The sequence below is a fragment of the Pan paniscus genome, chromosome 11, assembly GCF_029289425.2.
Source record: "Pan paniscus chromosome 11, NHGRI_mPanPan1-v2.0_pri, whole genome shotgun sequence".
NCBI lineage: Eukaryota > Metazoa > Chordata > Mammalia > Primates > Hominidae > Pan > Pan paniscus.
The window spans coordinates 40,995,194-41,018,634 of NC_073260.2; the positions used below are offsets into that span (position 1 = coordinate 40,995,194).

Here is a 23,441-nt window from a genome sequence, read left to right on the forward strand (position 1 = left end):
GTCAACACGGCAAAACCCCATCTCCACCAAAAATACAAAAACCAGTCAGGAGTGGCGGCGAGTGCCTGGAATCCCAGGCACTAGGCAGGCCGAGGCAGGAGAATCACCAGAGCCCGAGGCAGGGAGGTTGCAGCGAGCCGAGATCATGGCGGTACAGTCCAGGCTCCGCAAGAGAGGGAGACCGTAGAAAGAGGGAGACGGAGAGCGAGAGGGAGACGGAGAGCGAGAGGGCGAGGGAGAGGGCGAGGGAGAGGGAGAGCTCTGTTTCTAAACTTTATCTTTTTCTTTTCCATTGTTTTTCACCAAAACATCTTAATTTCTGTAGCTTTATAATAAGTCTTGATAACTACTCATATAGGTTCTCCATCTTAGTTCTTCAAAACTGTCTTGGCTATTCTTGTCTCTTTGCATTTCTATATACATTTTTAAAACAGATTGCCAGTTTATACACACATACATACATACTCTGTCTGGTTTTTATTGGGATTTTACTGAATCTGTAGATCAATTTAGGGAAAACTGACATCTTAATATTAAAGTCTTCCAATCCATGTATTGTGTATATCCCTGCATTTAGTTAGGTCTTTAATTTCTCTCAGAAATGTTTTATAGTTTTCTGTGTAGAATTATTGCACATATTGGCTGGGCGCAGTGACTCACACTTGTAATCCCAGCACTTGGGGAGGCCAACGCAGGTGAATCACTTGAGGTCAGGAGTTCAAGACCAGCCTGGCCAAGATAGTGAAACCCCATCTCTATTAAAAATACAAAAATTAGCCGGGCATGATGGCACATGCCTGTAGTCTCAGCTACTTGGGAGGCTGAGGCAGGAGGATCGCTTGAACCCAGGAAGCGGAGGTTATAGTGAGCCAAGATTACATCACTGCATTCCAGCCTGAGCAACAAAGTGAGACTCCATCTCAATTAAAAAGAAGAAAAAAGGATTATTGTACTTATTTTGTTTGATTTATTTCTGGGCATTTGATATATTTTGGTGAACATATGTGCACATTACTATTGGGTGCATACTTGGGGTGGAATTCTGAGTCAGAGTAGCCATATGTTCAGCTTTAGTAGACTCTGTGACAAACAGCTTTCTGAAGTGGTTATACCAATTTACACATCCGCAAGCAGTGATTGAGAGTTCCAGTTGGTTCACATGCTCAACAACTTTTGGTGTGTCAGCTTTTTAATTTTAGCCAACCTAGTGGGTGTGTAGTGGTTGGTGTCTTGTTTTAGTTTAAATTTGCATTTCCCTGATGACTAATGAAGTTGGACATGTTTTCATATCTTCATTGGCCATTTTGATACCCTTTTTTGTGAATTGCCCATTCAAGTCTTTTGCCCATTTTTCCTGTTGGATACTTTGCCTGTTTCTTACTGATTTGTAGAATTTCTTTTTAGATTCTGGATATGAATTATTTGACAGTTATATGTATTATTTATATCTTCTCCTATTCTGTGGCTTATCTTTTCACTTTCGATATATTTTGGTGAATAGATATTCCTAATCTTAACGTAATCCAATTTATTAGTCTTCTTTGTGATTAGTATATTTATGCCTTGTTTAAGCATTTTAAGGATGGGGAGAAAAAAAGTTGGAAAATAAGAAATGAACATATGAGACACATGGGATATGTTGAAAAAGTATAATATATGTATAACTGTGTCCTGGAAAGGGAGGAAAGAGAGACTAGGCAGAAGCAGTATTTGGTTTTGTTATTTAGTTTTTTCTGAAAATCACCCTGTCTTGATGATTTGGTTTGGATGTTTGTCCCCTCCAAATCTCATGTCGAAATGTAATTCCCAGTGTTGGAGGTAGGGCCTGGTGAGAAGTGATGGGATCATGGGAGTGGATCCCCCCTGAATGGTTTAGCACCATCCCTTTGGTAGCAAGTGAGTTCTCACGCTGAGTTCATGTGAGATCTGGCTGTTTAAGGTGTGTGACACCTTCCCCCTTGCTCTCTTGCTCCATTCTTGCCATGTGCCACACCTACTGTCCTTTGGCTTCTGCCACGATTGAAAGCTTCCTGAGGCCCTTACCAGACGCAGATGCCAGCACCATGATTCTTGATTCTGCACCTGGAGAATCATGAGCCAATTAAGCCTCCTTTCTTTATAAGTTATCTAGTCTCAGGTATTTCTTTATAGCAATGCAAGAACAGCCTAATACACCCACCCATGCTCGTGAAGATATTTTCCTATCTTGTCATTTAGAAGTTTTGTTATATCTTTCACATTTAGACATAGAATTTACTTGAAATTAATTTTATGTATGGTCTGAAATAATATATTTAATTTTATGAATAATCAATTGATTCAGGACTATTTATTGAAAAGGCCATAATCCCCCATCCCACCACTCAGGCTACAGTGTCACCTTTGTCATAAATTAAACAACTGCATATAGTGTGGATATATACACAAGCTTCTGAACTTCCATTTATCTTCCTTTGGTCTACTTATCTATCTTTTAATCAATATCACCCTGTTTTAATTACTGAAGTATGATTTGATACCTTGTAGTATAAATCCTTAATCTTTGTTCTTCTTTAAGATTTTCTTGGCACTGATGTCATTTTTCATTTAGATCTACTAACACATTTACACTTCCTATTACTTTTTTCTTTCCCACATTTCTATTTTTCTACTTATTATTACTATTATTTTTCTGCCAGAAGAACTTCTCCTTGGTCTTTCTTTTACTGTGGCTCTTCTGGAAGCAAATCTTCCAAGTGTCTGGCTGTCTGAAATTTATTTTACCTTTAATATTGAGAGATGTATTGACTAGATAGAGGATTTTAGATGGCCTATAATTTTCTTTTGGCACTGAAGATGTCATTCCATTGTCTTCTGGCTTCCATTGTTTCTATTGAGTCAGCTGTCTGACATATTGCTCTTTTGAAGTAATGCATCTTTTTTTCCTCTAGTTATTTTAAGATTTTGTTTTTGATTTGGTCTTTGGCAGTTTTACTGCGCTGTGCTGAAGTGAACTTTCCTTTGTGTTCATCTTGCCTGGAGTTCATAGAGCTCCATAGGATTTCATGAATCTGTGTATTGATGTGTGTTGGAGAAATAGAATAGTATCCTTTGAAATATTGCTTCTGTCTAGTCTCTCTTTTCTCACCTTCCAGGACACAATTATACATACATTATACTTTTTCAACATATTCCATGTATCTCTTATGTTCATTTCTTATTTTCCAAACTTTTTTTCTCCCTATGTTTCAGTCTGAATACAAACCTGTATTTGGTTCACTAATCTACTTTCTGCTGTGTCTAATATGTTGTTTCACCTATCTATTGAATTCTTTATTTCAATTGTTATATTTTTTATTTTTAGAATTTTTATATTTTTTCTTTTATAGTATTCAGTTCTCTGATGACATTCTGCATCTTTTAATCAATTTTCTTGAATATACAAACCTTGCTATTTTATTTTATTTTATTTTATTTTATTTTATTTTATTTTATTTTAGAGATAGAGTCTTGCTCTGTCACCCAGGCCAGAGTGCAGCGGTGTGATCTTGGCTCACTGCACCTCCCAGGTTCAAGCAATTCTCTTGCCTCAGGCTTCCAAGTAGCTGGAATTACAGGTGCCTGCCACCATGCCTGGCTAATTTTTTCCCATGTTGGCCAGGCTGGTCTTGAACTCCTGACCTCAGGTGATCTGCCCTCCTCAGCCATCCCAAGTGCTGGGAATACAGGCGTGAGCCACCATTCCCGCCAACCTTGCTATTTTAAAGTTCATGTCTAATAATGTCAAGATTCGGATCACCTATGAATTTGTTTCCATTCCATATACTTTTCTCTGCTTTTTCTTCCTTGCTTTTCTTTTAAAACAATTATCTGGCCCTATTTCCTGGTGTACCTAGTACATTTTAATTAAATGTGTTGTGTATGAAAAATTGTAGAGGCTACAGATAGTGTTTTCTTTCTCCAGGGAAAATGTATTACTCTTCAAGCAAGTAGTTAGAGTAGTGGCAAATTGCCTTAATCCAGTGAAGAACTGAGATGATTCCAGGTTCGGTTTTAGTTTTTGTAAGGCCCAATCTATTTTGGTTTGCCCTGATTCCTGGTGTTTGACCCTTCAATGTTCTCAACTGAAATCCTGGGATATTTACTGACCCTGGACTCCAATTTTTATTTTCCCAATACTATTAAACTCCAAATAGTTCTGTTTGTTTTCTTGGCTCTTTTGCTTGGCTTCTCAGCCTCTTGCTTTATGCAGCTTAATTATCAAATATTTTAAGTAAAAATGCCAGTCTTAATACCAGGCTCACTTTTTTATGGTTCCCTTTACTCTGGCACCTTGGCCATGCAAGTCTTGCTACCTTGGTAGTCCAGAACTACAGTTTTTGGCTTCCTATCCCTGAGGGACTGCTGAAAACTCTGATCCAATGCTTTCTGTTTCTGTGACTAGCCTTCTTACTTACAAATCAGAAAATGCCTCAAAAGGAAAACAGCAAAGAATTTGGGGCCCATCTCAAAGCATTTATCTTCTCTCCAGAATGATGGATTCTCAGTCCTAGCTGTCCTGGTTGTTTTCTGATGTCTTTGAATAGCTATTTTAATATTTTATTCTGCTTTTCTAAATGTTCTTGATGGGAGCTTTGGTCTGATATAAGCGATTTCATCATAGAGTGGAAGTCTGAACTGAGATTATTTTGCTTAAAAGAAGGAGAATGCGTTAGAAAAGGGGAGGCATCTCCCTGTCTTTGGCTCTTTGAGGGGCTGTTGTGTATAAAGGGAGCAGACGTGTGTATTGTGGCTCCGCAGGAACACGTAGCATGCGAATATAAGTTTCAGGGAGAGAGGTGCAAACTCTGCATCTGGAAGAACAGTCTCCTCAACATCAGCCATTCCCTAAGTGGAAAGTTCTGCCTGAGAGGCATAGTGAGCTTCCCAATACTGGAGGAGTATAAGAAGAAACTCAGCAAACACCTGGAAGTTGCTACTGAAAAGATCCAATAATTATCCAATAATCAGATTGCAGGAGGGACTTCATCAGTGGTTACCAATTTTTGTATGCTTGAAATCTGAGAAGGTTTTTAAAAATACAGATTCCTAAGTTAACTCACTCACTGATATACTGAACCAAAATGTGTCCCTGGCATCTGTTATTTTGGTTGTTTGTATTTTGTTTTTGAGATGGAGTCTCACTCTGTCACCCAGGCTGGAGTGCAATGATGCAATCTCGGCTTACTGCAACCTCTGCCTCCTGGGTTCAAATGATTCTTGTGTCTCAGCCTCCCGAGTAGCTGGGATTACAGACACCTGCCACCACGCCCAGCTAACTTTTTGTATTTTTAGTAGAGATGGGGTTTTGCCAGGTTGGTCAGGCTGGTCTTGAACTCCTGACTTCAGGTGATCCACCTGCCTCGGCCTCCCAAAGTGCTGAGATTATAGGCGTGGGACACCGTGCCCAGCCGTGGCATCTGCCTTTTTAACAAGCTTCCCAAGTGATTTACAAACGGCAGCACAGGAACCAGCAAACTAAATATTCTCTCGTGTACTTCCAAATGAGACTCTGTGATTCAAACCTCCCACAGGGATGCCAGCGAGAAAGTCTGCCAGTTTCACCTCTGTGGGGATCAGTTGCAGATGTGGAAGAGGATATATCCTTCTCCTGCCCTCTCTTCTGTCCATGAGGCTCCCCTCTCCCAGGAAGAAGGACTCAGCTCATTTCTGTTGGGATGACACACTCATAAGGTTTAGTCACATTGTAGGTTAGCAAGCTTGTGTGGGCTAGCCTTGGGACCTAACCACTATTTATAACATAGTGTCTGTGGGAAAATATGTTCCAAGTTCCAACAAATGCCTTTAAAAAATATTCTGGAGGCCAACCTATCAGTAATTGGGACTATCTGCATAAGTTATTTTCTCAGAAACTTTTAGCATCTCACGATAAACTTGACCTCGGAGGATGGTAATTAATCAGCATTCAGTGTCAGCTTTACGATGGAAGAAATTCTTCTGCCTTGAATAATTGGAGGCCTGCTTTAAGAACAACTATTACTTTTTCTCCAACAATTGTGAGTGCGTTTCTTCCTGCTGTCATTGTCTTGCCCAAGGGAGTTGGTGCTGGCATCGCCTGGGAACAATGATGAATGGCCTGGGATATCATGTGGCAGCAACGACTTCTTTAACCTGGTGCTTGCAAAGACAGCAAGAACTGAGGTCACCTTTCAGGGCTTAGCTACACCTGTGTCCCATTCCAAGGACTCTACCCACAGAAATCTGATAAAGAGCTGTGTTTCCAGTGTTCTTGGCCCTCCTCCTGATCCTTGTACCCAGGAAGGACAGTTTTTCGAGATAGATGAATTTACAAGTGGTATATGTAAAGTTTATATAGGGACTTTTGTTGACCTCAAGGCCAAATCCAATAGACAATATGATCTTGATCCCCTTAGTGTCCCACAAAACAAAACAAAACTATATCAAGCAAGTTTAAAATTACACTCAGTTACCACCCGGTGAGACCACACTGGGAATGTTCACCTCAAGTCTGGACCTCCCACTTTTAAAGGATCATAGAAACCTTGAAGGCTGCTCCAGTGTTGTGTTCTGGTCAGGGAGGTGGTGTAGAAATGTCATCTGAATGTAGTCATTAGGTCGAACAAGGGAATTCAAAAATGGACACCACCAACCCTCGAATGCCATTGCGTGCATTGGAGAAAGCTCATAGGAGCAAAATCCAAAAGAGAAGTCAAAGGGGCCTCATTTCTGTGATGCTTAACGCAATTAATTAAAGAAACACACATCCAAATACTGTTTAAATCCTTTTAAAATGGTCAGTAGTTAACAACCAGAAATAGACACAAATCACATTTTAAAAAATCAAAGAAAATACAGCCAAGTAGTAAAAGATGGAAAAATAACAAGGAGACACTAAAACAAAACATTAAATGATGTGACATCACCGTAGCAAGATGGTATAGGAAATTCACCTAACATAATTAGGAAATTCACCTAAAAAATTAAGATTGCTGGTTAATATTTAAAATAAGCTCATTCTAATCATTAAAGAAATGCAAATTAAGATTAAAAGAATACTTTTTTCTTAACAGATATATATGTTTTTCTTAACAAACTGACAATTGAGTTAAAAATGAAAATACCTATTGTCAAGGATGCAGGGAAATGAATACTTTCATACACAGTAGGATTACAACTTTTTGTATTTGGGAAGAACAATTTTGCTCTACAGTGTGTGAATAGGTGTGCTCCTGTGTTTTACAGACAGAGAAACTGAGGCCTAAAAAGGGCCTAAGCAGGTATTGTTTGAGATTCTGGTGGTACCTCAGTGATCAAGACAGATCACATCTCCGACCTCATGGAGCTTAATTCTAGGTGGGTGGGGAGGGAGGAGTGAAACCACAGACCATAAGCAAGTAAACACATAAGGAGGAAAATTGCAGGGAGTGACAAGTGCAATAAAGAAGATAAAAACCCCTGGCCTCAGGCTGGGGGCTTTTACAACGGGTGGGTCAAGGAAGCCATCCCTGAGAAGTGACAGGTGCTGACATTTGAATGCTGAGAATTATCATGCCAAGAGCTGGGCAAGGAGCTTTCTGGCAGAGAAACAGCTTGTGCAAAGCCCTGAGGTGCAAGCCAACTTGATGTGATCAAGGGACAACAAAAGGTTTAAAGAGACAGAGCTTCATAGTGGACTGTTTCCTCCTTCTCCAGGCGGAGTGAAAGTGGCGGGGATGACTATGAGCTTCAAGAGCCAGCGGGCATGGAGTGTGGGCGGGTGGAAGAATGTGAGTAACAGGATGAACTCAGGGAGCTGAGCTGGACTAGAAATGCTGGTCTCTTTGAGGAACCTGGGATTTGGGGGGAGTTTCTGCCCACTGTGTATCTTGAGTGATGAGCAGAGTGGTGGTAGCTAGAGAGGATGCATTTCCAAGGAAAGCTGCAAACAGATCAAACCTGAGCCTTCCAGGAGGACCCTGAAATAGGAGGAGGCAGACTCCCGGCCAGGATTCATTCACATTTGGTCATGCAGACTTCATTGCCTGCAAGGTTCACAGCCGGAGGCACTTGGCACTCACCCCCAGGCATCTGTGTGGGTGACCCCGCAAGAGACTTGGCTTCTTGGCCCCAGTGGGCTCCAACCACGGAAGACACAGTCTTTGATGGCCCAGCTCCACCACCTTCCTTAAAAACACTAGACATGGCCCAAACAACTTGTGGTGGTTTTCAACAAGCAATTATGACTTTAGAAATCAAAGAGGAAAGAAGTAGCCAAGATGAAATGGGAAGGTAGTCTGGTGCCCCGCCCCCCCCGCCCAACACACACACACACACACACACACACACACACACACACACACACACACAGGCTGTGTAAGCTTGGACATGTCTCTGCACCTCTCTGTGCCTCAGGCTGTAGACTGACTGAATGCCCGTGACTGTCCCTAAGGGGCCCTTCTCAGTATAAACTGACAAAGAGTCAATTGTCCTGTGTGTGATTTTTCCCCAAGGAGGGTTTTTCCAAAGACCAAGCCGTGGGCCCTGATGACATTTCTGGCAGAGGAGTTCAGAAGTGATTTGAAAAAAGACTCATGAAGGAGCTGAGGGTAATGGGTCCCCCAGGGTGGCATTCATCTGGAAGTGCAAGTTCCAAGGTCTGGAGTAAAAAGGCAGTTTCATTACTTTGTGGCCACAATCAAAATGTTAATATCACCAATGAAATTCCTTTATGAAATTCAGCTCAATGGGAGAAAAAAAAATCTTTTTTTCAATGCTGGCCTATTCAGACTGTTATATTATGGAAGGTAGATGGAATAGCAGGAGGAATGGATGCTGCCTGACACCTGAGCAAATGGGCCTTGCCCTGGGTCACGTGCTCTAAGAGGTCCTCATTCAGGCCCCTCGGGGCCCAGAATCTGCAAGCCACGGACACAGCCCACTCAGACCTGCACCCCTTCCAGCTTCCAGACTGTGCCCTGAATTCTCAACCCATAAGCTGGAGCCACTTACAGGGTCTAGGGAGCCTCTTGCCCCAGTTCTTGAGGGTAGACTGTGCCTTTGAGGGTACAGGGAGCTACTGATGCTAGAAGGGGAAGGAGGTATGGACTGAGCCTGGCTGGGCTGCAGGATGGAGAGGGGTGGGAAGGGAAGGGGAGGGGTGGGCTGAGCAGCACACCGTCAGCTCCCTCTGTGCTGCTGAAACTCAGAGAAGTCCCAGAATTCTGAATTCCAGCTTGGCCTTCCAGATCCCTAGGAAGGTGTATTTATTATGATGAGGAGATAGAGAATATTTTTGAACAGTTTGTTCATATGCTATAACTGTAACATGTAGACATACGGGATATGGGCCTCTACCTCACCCCAGGCCCTGCAAGTTTAGAGGGAAAGGCCTGGTTAGGGTGTATTATCCCCTCTCTCTAGTCTTGCCAAAAGACAGTTTAAATCTCAGTCTTGTCACTCACTAGCTTTGTGGAACTAAGCAAGTTGACCCCCCTGAAAATGGGGGGTCTGTAAAATGGGGACAATAACAGTACCCACCTTATGAGGTTGTTGTGAGGGTTAAATGAGATAATGCACATAGAATCTAGCACTGTACCTGGCACCCTGTGGGCACTGAAGAATAGCAGCTCTTCTCGGCATCAGGCACCTGATGTCCCTGCCGAGTATAACTTGGGATTCCCCCAATCCCCTGTTTTTCCAGACTCCACAGCAATATGAGAGAGAGTACAACAACAAGCGGTCAGGCGTGGGGCCCAGCAAGTTCCACGGGTACGCCTACGATGGCATCTGGGTCATCGCCAAGACACTGCAGAGGGCCATGGAGACACTGCATGCCAGCAGCCGGCACCAGCGGATCCAGGACTTCAACTACACGGACCACACGCTGGGCAGGATCATCCTCAATGCCATGAACGAGACCAACTTCTTCGGGGTCACGGTCAGTCCCATGCCTCTGGGCTGTTTTCCTTAGTGTTCCTTGTAAACATGCAAAGCAAAAGAGGGGCTGTTACAGGCTTTCTGTTATGTGATCTGTTATCTCTGATCATTGAAATAACTAATTGCAGGCCCTAGGATTGCAGGGCTGTTCAGACAAGGGGCAGGGGCAGTGTGTGCTCTCAGACACATTGGGAAAATGCTTCTCTATGACTCATGGATAAGAAAGGGCATAGAGCCAGGTACTTGCTGAAGGTAGGCTTTCACTCTGCTACAAAAATGGTTGAAAAGCGTTCTATCCTTTTGGCTATTTACATTTTAGAGCAGTGGCTCTGTGCTCCCTGGCATAGTACCTGGCTTCAAGCTGCTAAACTACCTCCTGTTATGAAGATGTGAAAAGTTTTTTTGTCATTGAATATAAACAATTAGCACACACAGATAGCCTCTTCAATCTCCATGTGAATTTAGGATGAACTATGTATGACATGGTGCTGTAAATTCTTCCTTTTATGGACTAATTTTGGTGACCATCTTTCTGTCTCTGCATTCTCTTAAGCAGATTGACTATGATGCATGCCACATTCAAGTTTAATTGTGTAATAAAACAGTTTTCTTTCTGTTCTGAAAAAAAGAAAGAAAAGAAAAAGAAAGAAAGGGCATAGAGGCCGGGCATGGTGGCTCACGCCTGTAATCCCAACACTTTGGGAGGCTGAGGCGGGTGGATCACCTGAGGTTAGGAGTTCGAGAGCAGCCTGACCAACATGGTGAAACCCTGTCTCTACTAAAAATACAAAATTAGCTGGGCGTGGTGGCATATGCCTGTAATCCCAGCTACTCGGGAGGCTGAGGCAGGAGAATCGCTTGAACCCGGGAAGCAGAGGTTGCAGTGAGCTGAGATCGCGTCATTGCACTCCAGCCTGGGCCACAAGAGCGAAACTCCATCTCAAAAGAAAAAAAAAGGGCATAGAAAGTTGACTGTGCACACAGTGCAGGCGCAGTTTACCAGATGGTGGGCTGGGGTGGGCCAGGAGAAGCTCTGGACCCAAAATCAGGTTCAAATCCTGGGCCTTCATTTACAAGTTACCTTCTTTGAGCTACAGTTTTCATTCACACAATGGAAATCATACTTACCTTGTAAGCTAGTTTTAAAGATTACACATTACATAATACAACCTGTTAATATTTATTGAGCAAGCTACTTGCTCTGAGCTTCAAGTTTCTCATCCAGGAAATGGGGATAATAATATAAATCTTGCATGGAAGTTGGGAAAATAAGCAATGATAATATGGCTAATACTTCTTGATTGTGTATTATGTGCTAGACATTGTGCTAAGTACATAATGTAGTTAGACTCAATAATGTATGCCTAGTGCTAGGCACATAGCAGGCACTCAATAAATTCTATTGTTACTGTTAATAATGATTACACCATATCCTTATGCCATCCATAGGAAGTAGGTGCTCTTATTATTCCCATTAACAGTGAGGAACTTGGAACTCAGAGTATTTAAGTACTATAGCTAATCAGGGTCAAGTGGGATTTGAACTTGGGTCTAGCTCTTAATTGCTGCAGAAGGTAGTGACCTTCTGGTAATGGACCAAAGTGGTAGTTATTTGTCACTGTCTCTGCTCCAGAAAATATGGAAAATTCATCTGAAGAATAGGTTGAGTGGGCTAAAGTGCTGTCCTGTGTTCTAATTTACAGATTCAGAATAGAGTCAGTCTGTCTTGAGGAATTAAGGGTAGATAAGCTGAGCTGGCTGGGGCATTTCTTGAATATGCATATTCATGCATGCCTGTGCTGAGGCTTGTATTGTTGGTCTGGTGGGCCGGAACCTGTGCAGGTGCTGAAGGTGTGGATAATGGTGTGGATGCCAAGGTAAGATGGGCTCCCTGTCCTACAGCCTGTGGCTCACATGCACGGGCAAGACCTAGACAAAAACAATGAGAGGTTAAAAGTGCTTGGCACTGTGGGAGAAACTATTTGAGCCCAAGCCCGAGCCCAGAGGGATTTCTGTGACCTTTAGTGAAAAAGTCAGGGTAGGTTTTTTGGAAGGGGTGGCATTTGACCTGTGCCTTGAACTGTGGGCAGGAGTTAGACATGAAGACAGGGGCTGGCCAGAGGGAGCATGGTGAGCAAGGAAGAAATGCAAGACGGAGGGAAGGACAGTTAGTTGGGCTGGAACACTGGCAAGCTGGATGAGGAGGCTGGGAAGGGAAGTTGGGGTCCATTTCTGGAGGGACATGCTAAGGAGACTGGCCTTTATCTTCCAGACCAACCATTCCCAAAGTGTGGTCTGCATCATCTGGGAGCTTGTTAGAGATGCACGTTCCCAGGCCCCACATGGGCCCCTTAAATCAGAACCTCTCGGGGTGGGGCCCAGCCATCTGTGTTTTAACAAACCCTGCAGGTGGTTCTAATGCACACCAGGGTTTGAGACCACTGCTGGGGGGCAGTGGGGAGGCACTTGGGTGGCACTGAGGTTTGCTCAAATGAAGTCGATTTCCAAAATCCCCAAGCAGAGCCATTCTGGACTAAAGGCTCTGAAAAATTCACTCCCACAATGTATTGGCGAAGTCCATTTTTGTAGCACAGCCTAGATTCAGGCTGGAAACTTTAACAGCTTTCCTCAGACCAGTAGCTTAAAGAATTATTTTTATTCTCAGAACTCCTTGTTATAAAATCTCACATGGAGCCTAGTATATGAAACAGATTAAAGAAGAGCTTCTCAGTTGAACAGAGAAGGAGCCCTGAACTCTGCCTGTTCAGCCCCCTCTTCCTGCAGCCCTCTCCCCACTCCTGCAGCCCCTGAGATCCCTCCCTCAGAAATGCTGGACAGAACACCCATCAGAATACCTCCAAAGTCCTTTCTCCTCATCCTACAAGTTCATGGACTGAGACTCAGAAAGGGGTGGGATTCACCCAGGGTCCCACGGGTAGCATTTTGGCAGGGCTGTTTCAAAATGAATTCAAAGTATCCAAAGTTGAAATGGATGAATAGAGAGCTACAGAATCTAGAAAGCATTTTGCCATCCTTCATAATCCTAGAACTCTGCATTTTGCCTAGGTGCCTGATAGATCTTAGTTGGAGATCATTTATAACCACTTCTAAATGCTCCCTTTCATCTAAGCCAAATAATACATAATCCTTACTTGATGAGCAATTAGATAGACTGCCTGAAATGTTCTCCACGGCTTGAGGATGAGTTTCTTTTTAATGGGAAATTCCTTGGCACCTATTTGTGTCTGCTCCAGCTTGTGACTCAGAACTCAGTGAACATCAGAACTGAAAGTTGTCTTAAATATCCTCAAATTCAATGCTTTTGTGGTGTAGATGAGTGTCTGAGGTCCAGAAAAGGAAAATGACTCCTTCAGAGCCACGCAGCAAGATGGTTTGGCAGAGCTGGAATGGTAGCTGGACAGGCCCTGCCTCCACCCACTCAACACCATCTCCCTTTTCTTTGCATAAGTGCCCCTTTAGTGGAGACAGACCGCAACAGTGAAACAGTCCTGCACTCCATGTTACCTTCCTCCTATCTCCTTTGTCACATATTAATAGGTGCTTGTCACTGGGTTGTAGACAGGTTTCGTTAAAATTGTCTTCTGGTCACAGCAAAAAGGACATCTTCTGACAAAATAAAAAGTGTCTCTGTGGTCCAAGGAGACTACAGAAGGCCAAGTTCAGCTATAAATAAAGAGTTAGAAAGGAAAACAACATGGGAGGTGGAAATAAATGGAAGCATTTTCCATTTGCTGAAGGATTTTCATTATACAGCACACACAGTATCCATTTTTCCACTCTCAGGCAGACATCTTAGTCTGGGTGCCCCCTCATTTAGCATGTTTACTATATGGGAAATCGTTTAAACACATTAAATTAATTATATCCATGACTCAATTTCAATTGATTCAATATGCACACTCTCTGCCGGGAGCTGGGCCAGTGGTCCCGGCTTGGCATATGGATGAAGAAATGTCTTCCATGCATCCTAGGTTGGGAATCCACCTTAACTCAAGGCGAGTTCTGTTTTATCTTCTTAGAAGCTCTGCTCCCAGTGACTCTCCTCAGGGAACACTCTGAAGTGGGATTCCATGTCCCTGTGGCCCTCTGATGACTTGGGGGTGCCGTACATCTCTCTGATGTTCAGCCCTGGGATTGGCCCTCCATGGTTTAGAAGTCTCAGGATGCTTCCCCTCCTCCATCCCCCTCTTCTGTCAATTATGCAACCAGGAAACTCAGGCTAGAATTGGCTATTTAAATCTCAAAAGCCCAGAGCATTCTGAGAATCCCCTTTTCTGAAAATGACAGGGCTTGGAACCCAGCTCAGCAGAGCTCATCATTAGAGCAATGATTCTTAACCTTCTAAAGGCATGAGAATCTTCCAGGGCGCTTCATTTAAAATGCAGGTTCCCTGGCCCCACCCCATAACTTCTGATTCTGTGGTCTTACAGTAAAGCTCAGGAATTCACATATTAAATAGCAGTCTGAGAGATTCTTAAATAGCAACCTGAGAATTGCTTGGGGCCACACGCACACATGTTTGTGGTTTAAACCTGTCAGCAATGGATTTGCTCCTACATTCATTCACTCCTCTAGCAAGCCCCGCACTGGGTGTATGGAGTATAGAGAGGAATAACATATGGTCCCTGGCCCCAAGAGCCCCTCATTCAATAGCAGTGGGAATGGACAAGTAGAGGAACAATTGCTAGGCAGTATCCAAGGTCTGCCCAAGGCCTCTGGAGGAAAGACGGTTTCGCTTAGGGGAGTAAAGACCAAGGAGCCATCATAACTTGCTGGATCAATAATTGCAAGGTAGCCACCCTGTGGGGAACCCTCCTGTGCATGTGGTGGGAGCAAGGATGCAATACCAGGCCCCTCTTCCCAACGCTCAACACGTCAGTGTGCTGTGGCTGAACAGACTCCTTTCATTTGGCTTTCCTAATCAAGATGCACTAAATTCATCGTCAGGAGACCATAACCTTTCAGCACATGCTTGGAAACACTGGCTAAGTCTTCAGGTGAAAATCAAAGCCTTAAAGTTCTTCAGGTGATCTTTTTTTTTTTTTTTAAACTCTTTCCAGTTTCCAGTCTCTTAAAACAAGGGTGACCTCCCAGATCTCAAGGTCGACAAATCCTTTGGGTATGTCAGGCTAAGATGATGGCTGTTACCAGCAGTATACCCTGTTTGGTAAATGTATCTTCTGATTTGTCTTTTAAAAAGACAGCACATTGAGATTGTGGTGCCTATGACAGGCTAAATTTACAGAATCAGCTGGGTGCAGTGGCTTCTGCCTGTAATCCTTTGGGATAAAGCCTTTGGGAGGCTGAGGTGGGTGGATCGCTTGAGCCTAGGAGTTTGTGACCAGCCTGGGCAACATGATGAGACCTTGTCTCTACAAAAAAATACAAAATTTAGCCGGGCATGGTGGCAGGTGCCTGTAGTCTCAGCTACTTGGAAGGCTGAGGTGGGAGGATCACCTGAGCCCAGGAGGTTGCGGCTGGTTACGCCTCTGTACTTCAGCCTGAGCAATAGAGTGAGACTCCATCTCAAAAATGAAATAAAATAAATTAATAGACTCTCATTTTACCTTATGAAAATTGAACCCATGCTTTTCCAGGAGTTCCTTAGGGCATGTACACTGGGTTTGGATGGGGGCTTTTAGGTGTCGAGAGCATTTGACCATAGGGAAATTGAAAGAGGCTCCTGGGGAATGTCTTGGATTATGAGAAGAGGGCTCCATTCTTGCTAAAGTTTGCTGTGACTGTCCCTCATTCTCAGTGGGTGTACTCTATGTGGGAACGATCACAGTTGGAAAGAGAGTGACCCATTAAGTTCCTCCAAATAATAGAGCCATCCTTCATCCTCTGCCCAGTGTCTCTCAACCAGCAGCAGGTCTGGACATCCTGGTGTAACCTCTGTCGGGACAGGCTGGCACCCTTAGGTTCAAGCATTTCACCTCCAATGGCTGTTATCTTCTAATTGGTCTCACCAAGGTGATGAAGAACAGCAGACGGCGATTTGCAGAGTGTATTGATCCATTTGCTTTTGTTGCTGGTGAAGAGGGATCCAGCCTTAGCCAGTATACCCCTTAAAGTTTCTGCAAGATTTTTAAAAAATTATTTCTACTAAGACTCAAAAAATGCTCCCCCCACCCCCTAGACAAGTCACCACCCCACCACCCACCCTACCAACTTTTTACCTAAAAGGAGGACATCATAGAGTTAAACTCAGTTTGGCTGGAATTCCAAGTACTCTAAGTAAGGTCAAACTAGGTAGCCAGAGAAAACCAACAGGTTCCTCGTTCCAGGGGAATTTGCAATGTTGGCTCAAACCCACCTTTATTTCATACCCACTGTTGCCTTGCCCTACTGTGATCCTGGCGTTTGTGCACTTGGTTTTTTAAGTCAAAACATAATTTTACACACACACACACACAAGTTACATATCATCTTGTTAGAGTTGTCCCATCTCTCCTGCCTGTTTGATCTTTTGGGGTCCTGGTTTTACTTTCCAATGTAGAGACTAAACTTCAGGCCTCCCACCAGCCAGACATTTGTGTCTTATATTTGATATCATCATTTACTCATAGAAGTCTTTTTTAGGTTGAATCTGAGAAAGAAAAAGACAAGAAACAGGGCACTGGGAACTCCATCCAGAAATAAGGAAAACTCTACCCAGTCAAGATTTGACACCATTTGGGGCTGGTCATTCTTCCAGTTGTGACTCTATCCCCCAGATTATCCTGATTGTGCCTGTTTCTTGACTTTGTGCTCAAGGCTGTCACTGGAGAACTTGTTAGAAGCTCTGAAATAGTCCAAATGTGGTATAACAACTGGGAGCCCTAGAACATGGGGCTTGTTCCAGTGACCCCATGCTAGCGTCCAATGCCACCCCACGGTTTCCTATTCTGAGGTCCCTTTTTCATGTTCCTTTCTTGTCTGCTGCCCGGGAGCAACAGAAAACCCATCCAGAACTTTCTCTGTACCTCATGTGTCCCCAGCACATCCCAGACCCAGGTAGTTCCAGTGAAATTGCATCACACATAAACTTAACATAGGAGCTGATTTGAGACTCTAATCTCTCTCCCTCCATTCTCTGGCTAACCAGCCCACCCTCAAACTCAGATGAAATGTACCATTGCCCAGGACATGGCAGTGATCAACTATAACAAGAATTACAAATTTGAAAAGTCAAGTAAAAACAGGTCACAGTGTATGTATCTCTTAGAGCTGTGTGACCTTGGAGAAGTTACTTACATCTCTGTGCCTCAGTTTCCTCATTTGTAGAGTGGCGGTAAATATTTCTTCTTCAAAGTGTGGTTGTGGGAAATAACAATGTTTAGTACCTAAGAACTACATCATCATGATTGCTATTATTATTACTACTGCTATTAAAATGGCTACTTTACAAAGAGCAGAGTTTGTGTGGGTCTAATCAAGACCCAGCAAACAATCATTGCATACCTATGAGATACCATTCTGTTTCATATATATAATCTCATTTCACCCTCTCAACAATAAACAAATCTATTAACTTGTAAGAAGGCTGGAGTGGTTTACTATCCACACAGAACCAAGTAAACTCTGCCTCTAAGCAAGAACACTTGAGTTCTCTCCTGTGGCCATTCACTCTAGGGATTTGAAAGTTACCTTAATGTGGAAGGCATCTGCTCTCAGCTCTCCCTCCTCTTCCTCCCTTTTGACTAGCTCAGTGCTCCAGCAGCCCTAAGCATTACCACTCAGCATTACACACAAAAGCTAATTGCAGCAGATGCTGATGGTGTCCCACCCAGATCTCCTGAGCTCAGTTTCAGAGGGCTGCTTAGGTTTGCCTATCCCCCAGCTGCTGCAGGTGCCCCTGCTAATGGCTCACACCTGCTGCCTTCCCTACAGTCCCTACAGGATTGGGCAATTGGTGCCTCCTGCCTGGAGGTTCCTGGGAATTACACCCACACCATCAGCCTGCAGCAATGACCGATGCATTGGTACAACACCCAGTGCAATTTACCCTCCAGGGCTTCCAACCAGAAGAGGCTGAGGCTCACCTTCATCTTAAACCACATCTGAGCATGGCCTCTTCCTTTTTCTTCTCTCCCTTACAGGTTTCTTCTGAGAACACGTCGTTAACAAATTACTGACATGTGATTCCCTGTCCTAGGCTTTGTTTCTGGAGGACCCCATCTAAGACACCCATGTGTATTTATGGGAAATTTAAGCATTTTCAAGAGAAAATTTTTACTATAAACTTATAGTTACCATATGTGTAACTTTAGAACCAATGGTCCTCCTTACCTACCCCCACACCCGATTGGAGGGTTCTGGACTCTTCTCCCTCGTCCCTGGTGCATTTTGCATGCACCCCTGCCAGTTGCAGTAGCCTGTAGGAGAGCCATATTCGTCTCCTCCAGCGAATTAGTATCTCCCAGATTTGCAGGGACCGCAGCCCTTCCTTTCTCTGATCCCCTCGTACTTCACCTGGCCCTTTATGCCTGGTAGAAGCTCAATAATCCCTGATAACCTCTAGTGAATGTTGTTGGATTAAATTCACAAATGATTGAGAAATTCAATCACACTTTTCTACTCTGCTGCCTTCCAGGCATCTATAAACTAAAAAGACTTTTTCAACCCGATAAATAATCAGAACTGACAACAGAAGTATTAACAGGACTTAGATTTCTTGAATCTGCTAATAGTGATTACCAAATTCTTGCTGTGATACCTGGTATCAGTAATTCACACAAGGTCACGTGCATGTGTGTGTGTGTGCATGTGCACGTGCACGTGCACACATGCGTTGGAGGAATCCCTTCCTGAGGCAGCATAAAAACTCATCCTTTACTCCCCTCCCAATCTCTCGTTTCTCCCATAAGCAACTCTCTGGGGCTCAAATCCCAGGGCTTGAGCAGCAGAAGCAATCGCTGATGGGCCCTCTGTGACTTCAGATTGTCAGAAACATTTTCGAGAGGTAATTGCTAGTAATAAACAACAACTATAATAATAATAATCCTTGCTGTGTGACTGCCCTGTTTACAGAGTGCATTTATAGTCTCTCCCATCTTCCTTCCTTAATGCAATTACATTTATTCACTCATGCTAATAATAGTTATCAATTAACGGGCTCCTACTGTATCCCAGGAAACATTCTAAGCACTTTTCCCTTATTATTGAATATGGTAGGGATGTACAATTCCCAGTTCCTGGTACACTCCTCCAGTGAGCTGCATCTGGCTTGCTCACCTATGTCAGGTCTCTCCCCTCCTCTCTCCTTCCCAGTGAGACCTAACCTGACACCCTACTTTAAATTGCAACTCCCTCCCCATCCACCCAGCCCCCCTCTACTCATCCTTCTCCACAACATCTAGCCCCATCTGGCATACTACATATTTTACTTATTTATTGTCTGTTTTATTTTCTGCCTTATCTCTAAGGCTTAGAACTTGGTGCCTGGGACATAGTAGGTGACTGATAAATATTTGTTTAATGAACAGATGATTTAAATAATTAATGACATGTCATAGATTAAAGCAACAGGCTCAGCAAAGTTCAATGATTTACTCAGGATCCTTCAGGTAGTAAGTGAGAGTTTATGCAAGGCTACCAAGTCTGACTGACTCAAAGTCCATATTCTTAAGCATTTAGGTATCCAATTAATTCAACCAGCATTCATTGCACCTCCAGTAAGCCAGACCAGGGCCAGGTAGGAGTAGTAAGATGTAAGGTTTTGCCCCCAAGGGGCTCACAGTGGGAACAACCAGGTGAGATGCATCAGAGAGAGAGCAGGTACTACCATCCCCATATTAATAGTGAAGGATGTAACGGTTCCCCTCTGCACTGGATTATTTGTGTGTCTATCTGCCTCCTCCTGCTGGACTCTGAGCCCCTTGACAGTGGGGCCTATAATTCTCTCTGTACCCCTGGTGTCTACAAGACCCAGCTCTTAGTCCATGAAATATATTTGCTGATTGAATGAATTACAAAATTACAGCTCAGAAAGGCAAAGTGGCTATGTTGGGGTCCCACAGTGCATAACTGGTGAACCTGGTTCAGAATTACATTCTAGGTCTTCTGATCTAAATGCAAGTGTCTCAAAATCTTGTGCTGTTAGGTGTTGCTTGGCTGCCCTTCCCCCTTTAATTTAAATACAATTACAAATGACTGCAGACAATGTACAGCACAGGAAAGAAACCTACTCCTTCTGCTGTCAGATAAATTTGAAAGATCAAAATAATGTGGTTTAGCAATTTGTTTGAATTGATGCCTAACCTTCCAAAGCTTGCAAGTTTGACTTCATCAAGTCAGGGAAAAAATAGCTATTTCCTTAAGAAAAGCAGTGTGGGGGAGTGTATCAGCTTATGAGAGCTTCAACAGAAGGTGCAGGCTCTGTCTTTATCCCTGGGAGAAACAAAGAGGAGGCTCCTTGGAAGGAGCCAGGGACATGGTGGTCACAGCAAATTACCATAATGACAGATGTCATGATAATAGGAATGACGAACAGTTTTGAATGCCTACTATATGCTGAGCACTATGCCAAGCTCCTAGATGTATTATTTCACTTAATTCTCACATTCACCTGTTATGGATTGAATTGTGCCCCCCTAAAAAATCCATCTGCTGAACTGCAACCCACAGTAGCTCAGAATGTGACCTTATTTGGAAATAGCGTTGTTACAGATGTGATTAGTTAAGATGAGGTCGTACTGAAGTAAGGTAATCCAATATAACCAGTGTTTCTATAAAAAGGGGAGATTTGAAGACAGCCAGGCACACAGGGAGAATGCCATGTGATGATGAAGCAGAGATACGGATGAGGTTTCTATATCATCAGGAGTGTCAGTGATTGCCAGCCAACCACCAGAAGGTGACTGATCCTCCTTCACAGCCCTCAGAAGGAAGTGGCCTTGCCAACAACTTGATCTCAGACTTCTAGCCTCCAGAACTGAGATAACAAATTCCCATTGTTTAAGCCACCCAGTGTGTGATACTTTGTGATGATGGCCCAAGCAAACTGACACAGCCCCAAAAAGTGGAGACTGTTATTTATTGTCATTGTTTTGCAGCTAAGAGGTTAAGGAGGTAGAGGATTAAGTAATTTAACCCTCTCATTCAACCTGAGAGGTTAAAAAATTTACCCAAGGTCACAGAGCTAGTGAGTAGAGAAGCTGGGTTTTGAACATAAGCCATCTAACTTTCGACCCTCACTTTTAACCATTATCCTACACCTATAAAAGCTCTCCTCCATTAGGGGGCAAAAGAATCTAGCCCGAGAAGGACAATGTGGAAATAAACCAATGAGATCAGCACTTCCCACCACCCCAGTTTCCAGGGGGAGCTCTGTGGCTCTCCCTAACCTGCTGAGTAAGAGGCAAGGCTGAAGCCAGGCCCCAGCCCCTTGGTTCTGGGCCAGCCTCACTGAAAGCTCTGGCCACAGCACTGGAAGAGACTCTTTATATTGTACCCACCTTTCCCCTGATCGGGAGGAGGGAGGGCATTTTATAACCTCACCTGCCCTGTTCTAACTTATTCATGTGTTTCAAAATAACATATATTAATACATATTTATTTTGGATTATAAAAATTATCCATGTCCTTTGTAGAAAATGTGAAAAGTACAGGCACGCACCAAAGAGAAATCAGTCTCCCGAAACCTCATCATTCAGACAGACTCATGGGACACTTCACATTCAGATGTGATCCTTTTTATTTTAATTTCTTTATCATTTATTTTGGTCCCTCACATTATAAAACTTTTTCCATGGCAATGGTTCTCAATCTTCTTAACCCTATCGTTTTTTAAATTGTGATAAAATATGTATAAAATAATGTTTACTGTTTTAGTCATTTTTAAGTGTACAAATTCAATGGCATTAAGCACATTGACCATGTTATACAAGCATCACCACTATTTATCTCCAGAACTTTCTCATCATCCTAAACTGAAACTGCATACCCATTAAATAATAACTCCCAGCTGGGCGCAGTGGCTCATGCCTGTAATCCCAGCACTTTGGGAGGCCAAGGCAGGTGGATAACCTGAGGTTGGGAGTTCTAGACCAGCCTGGCCAACAGGTGAAACCCTGTCTCTACTAAAAATACAAAAACTAGCTGGGTGTGATGGCACACACCTGTAATCCCAGCTACTTGAGAGGCTGAGGTGGAAGAATTGCTTGAACCCAGGAGGTGGAGGTTGCAGTGAGCTGAGATCATGCCACTGCACTCCAGCCTGGGCAACAGAGTGAGACTCTGTCTCAAAAAATAATAATAAATAATAATAATAATAACTCTCTTCAGAGGAGTTTTTATTAAATGGGTTATTTATTATGGGAGAGCTTATTTTATTTAGCTATTATTTATTATGATAGAGCAATTTTATTTAGCTGTACTTTTATTTTTTAAGTATTTTTAAAGATATCATAGGTAGTTTGCTAATTTTAGAGGGAAGTAATGGTATTTGCAAGCTACCGCTAACCAAATAGTTATTAACCCAGCAAAAGTCTGGTTGCTTTTGCATACAGAAACCTAAGAATGTGCATTTTTAAATGTTGAAAATATAAATAGCAAATATTTTAAAGTAAATAGTACAATTAAACATTAGTGGTAGCCCCACTATTGAGGAAAATACTCAGAGATATATCCAGATCCTATATGAAAAACGAATCTGAAGATTACGTGCATTTCTCTTGGTGTGAGACCAGAATCTCCCTCTCTGTGTGTGTGTCAAGGTATGTTAGCCAGGAGCTTGCTAAGCAGGAAGGAAGTTTTCTAAAATCAGGAGAAGACAGCTGACATAAATTTTAGCCGACAGGATGGCATGGCTGTGGGCCCTGATGGACACTGGCTCCGCCTGTGTGTGCTCATGCAGAGGTTACTCACACATACTCGATGTGACACTCTGTGCTCACCTGGATGAGGACCAGACCTGCGTGATGGAGAGAAGGACACTTGGAAGTGTCCACTTTCTCATGAAATTTCATGCCACTTTCTCATGAAATTCTAACCACCACTGCCACCTCCTTCTTCTTTCTCAATGGGATTCAGGCTTCCTAGAATTACTGCCTAAACCAGTAATTTTAAAGTAAAGACCTGGAGTCTGGTTGGGGCATTGTAAATTGTGGAAGGGGGGAAGTGGGGGACTATAAGGGACTGGAGGGGGGTGTCCACCTTTGTCTTCCTAAGAGGTATGAAATGGTTAAGAGTGTGGAACCTGGAGACAGAATTCCTAGGTTCACATCTTGGCTCCACTTGCTAGCCGGGTAAACTTGAGCAAGGAATCAATCTCTCTTCATCTCAGTTTCTTATCTGTAAAACATAGATAGTGCCTTAGATCAAGCTCCTTGTAAATAGAGATGGGACATCTGTGCAGAAGGTTTGTCAGAGAGCATGCTCTGGATACACCTGTAGGGAAGTGAAGGGGACAGAACTGGGCAGAGCAAGAAGCTGATGGCAGTGTGGCTGCAACTGAGGCTCCAGCTGATTCTGGTAGCTCTGGAGCTGTGATGGTGCAGAGGCTGGGCCCAGGTGTCCTCTTA

At 43.3% G+C, this 23,441-nt stretch overlaps 1 protein-coding gene across 1 annotated transcript in view; it reads left to right on the forward strand.

Annotated features, from left to right (window-relative positions):
- Window positions 1–23,441, forward strand: part of GABBR2 (gamma-aminobutyric acid type B receptor subunit 2) — a 422,753-nt gene that overhangs the window by 247,443 nt on the left and 151,869 nt on the right. The window contains exon 7 of the mRNA XM_003820625.6: window positions 9,680–9,916. Coding sequence (XP_003820673.4) covers window positions 9,680–9,916 — 237 coding nt within the window. The remainder of the gene's footprint in view (window positions 1–9,679; window positions 9,917–23,441) is intronic.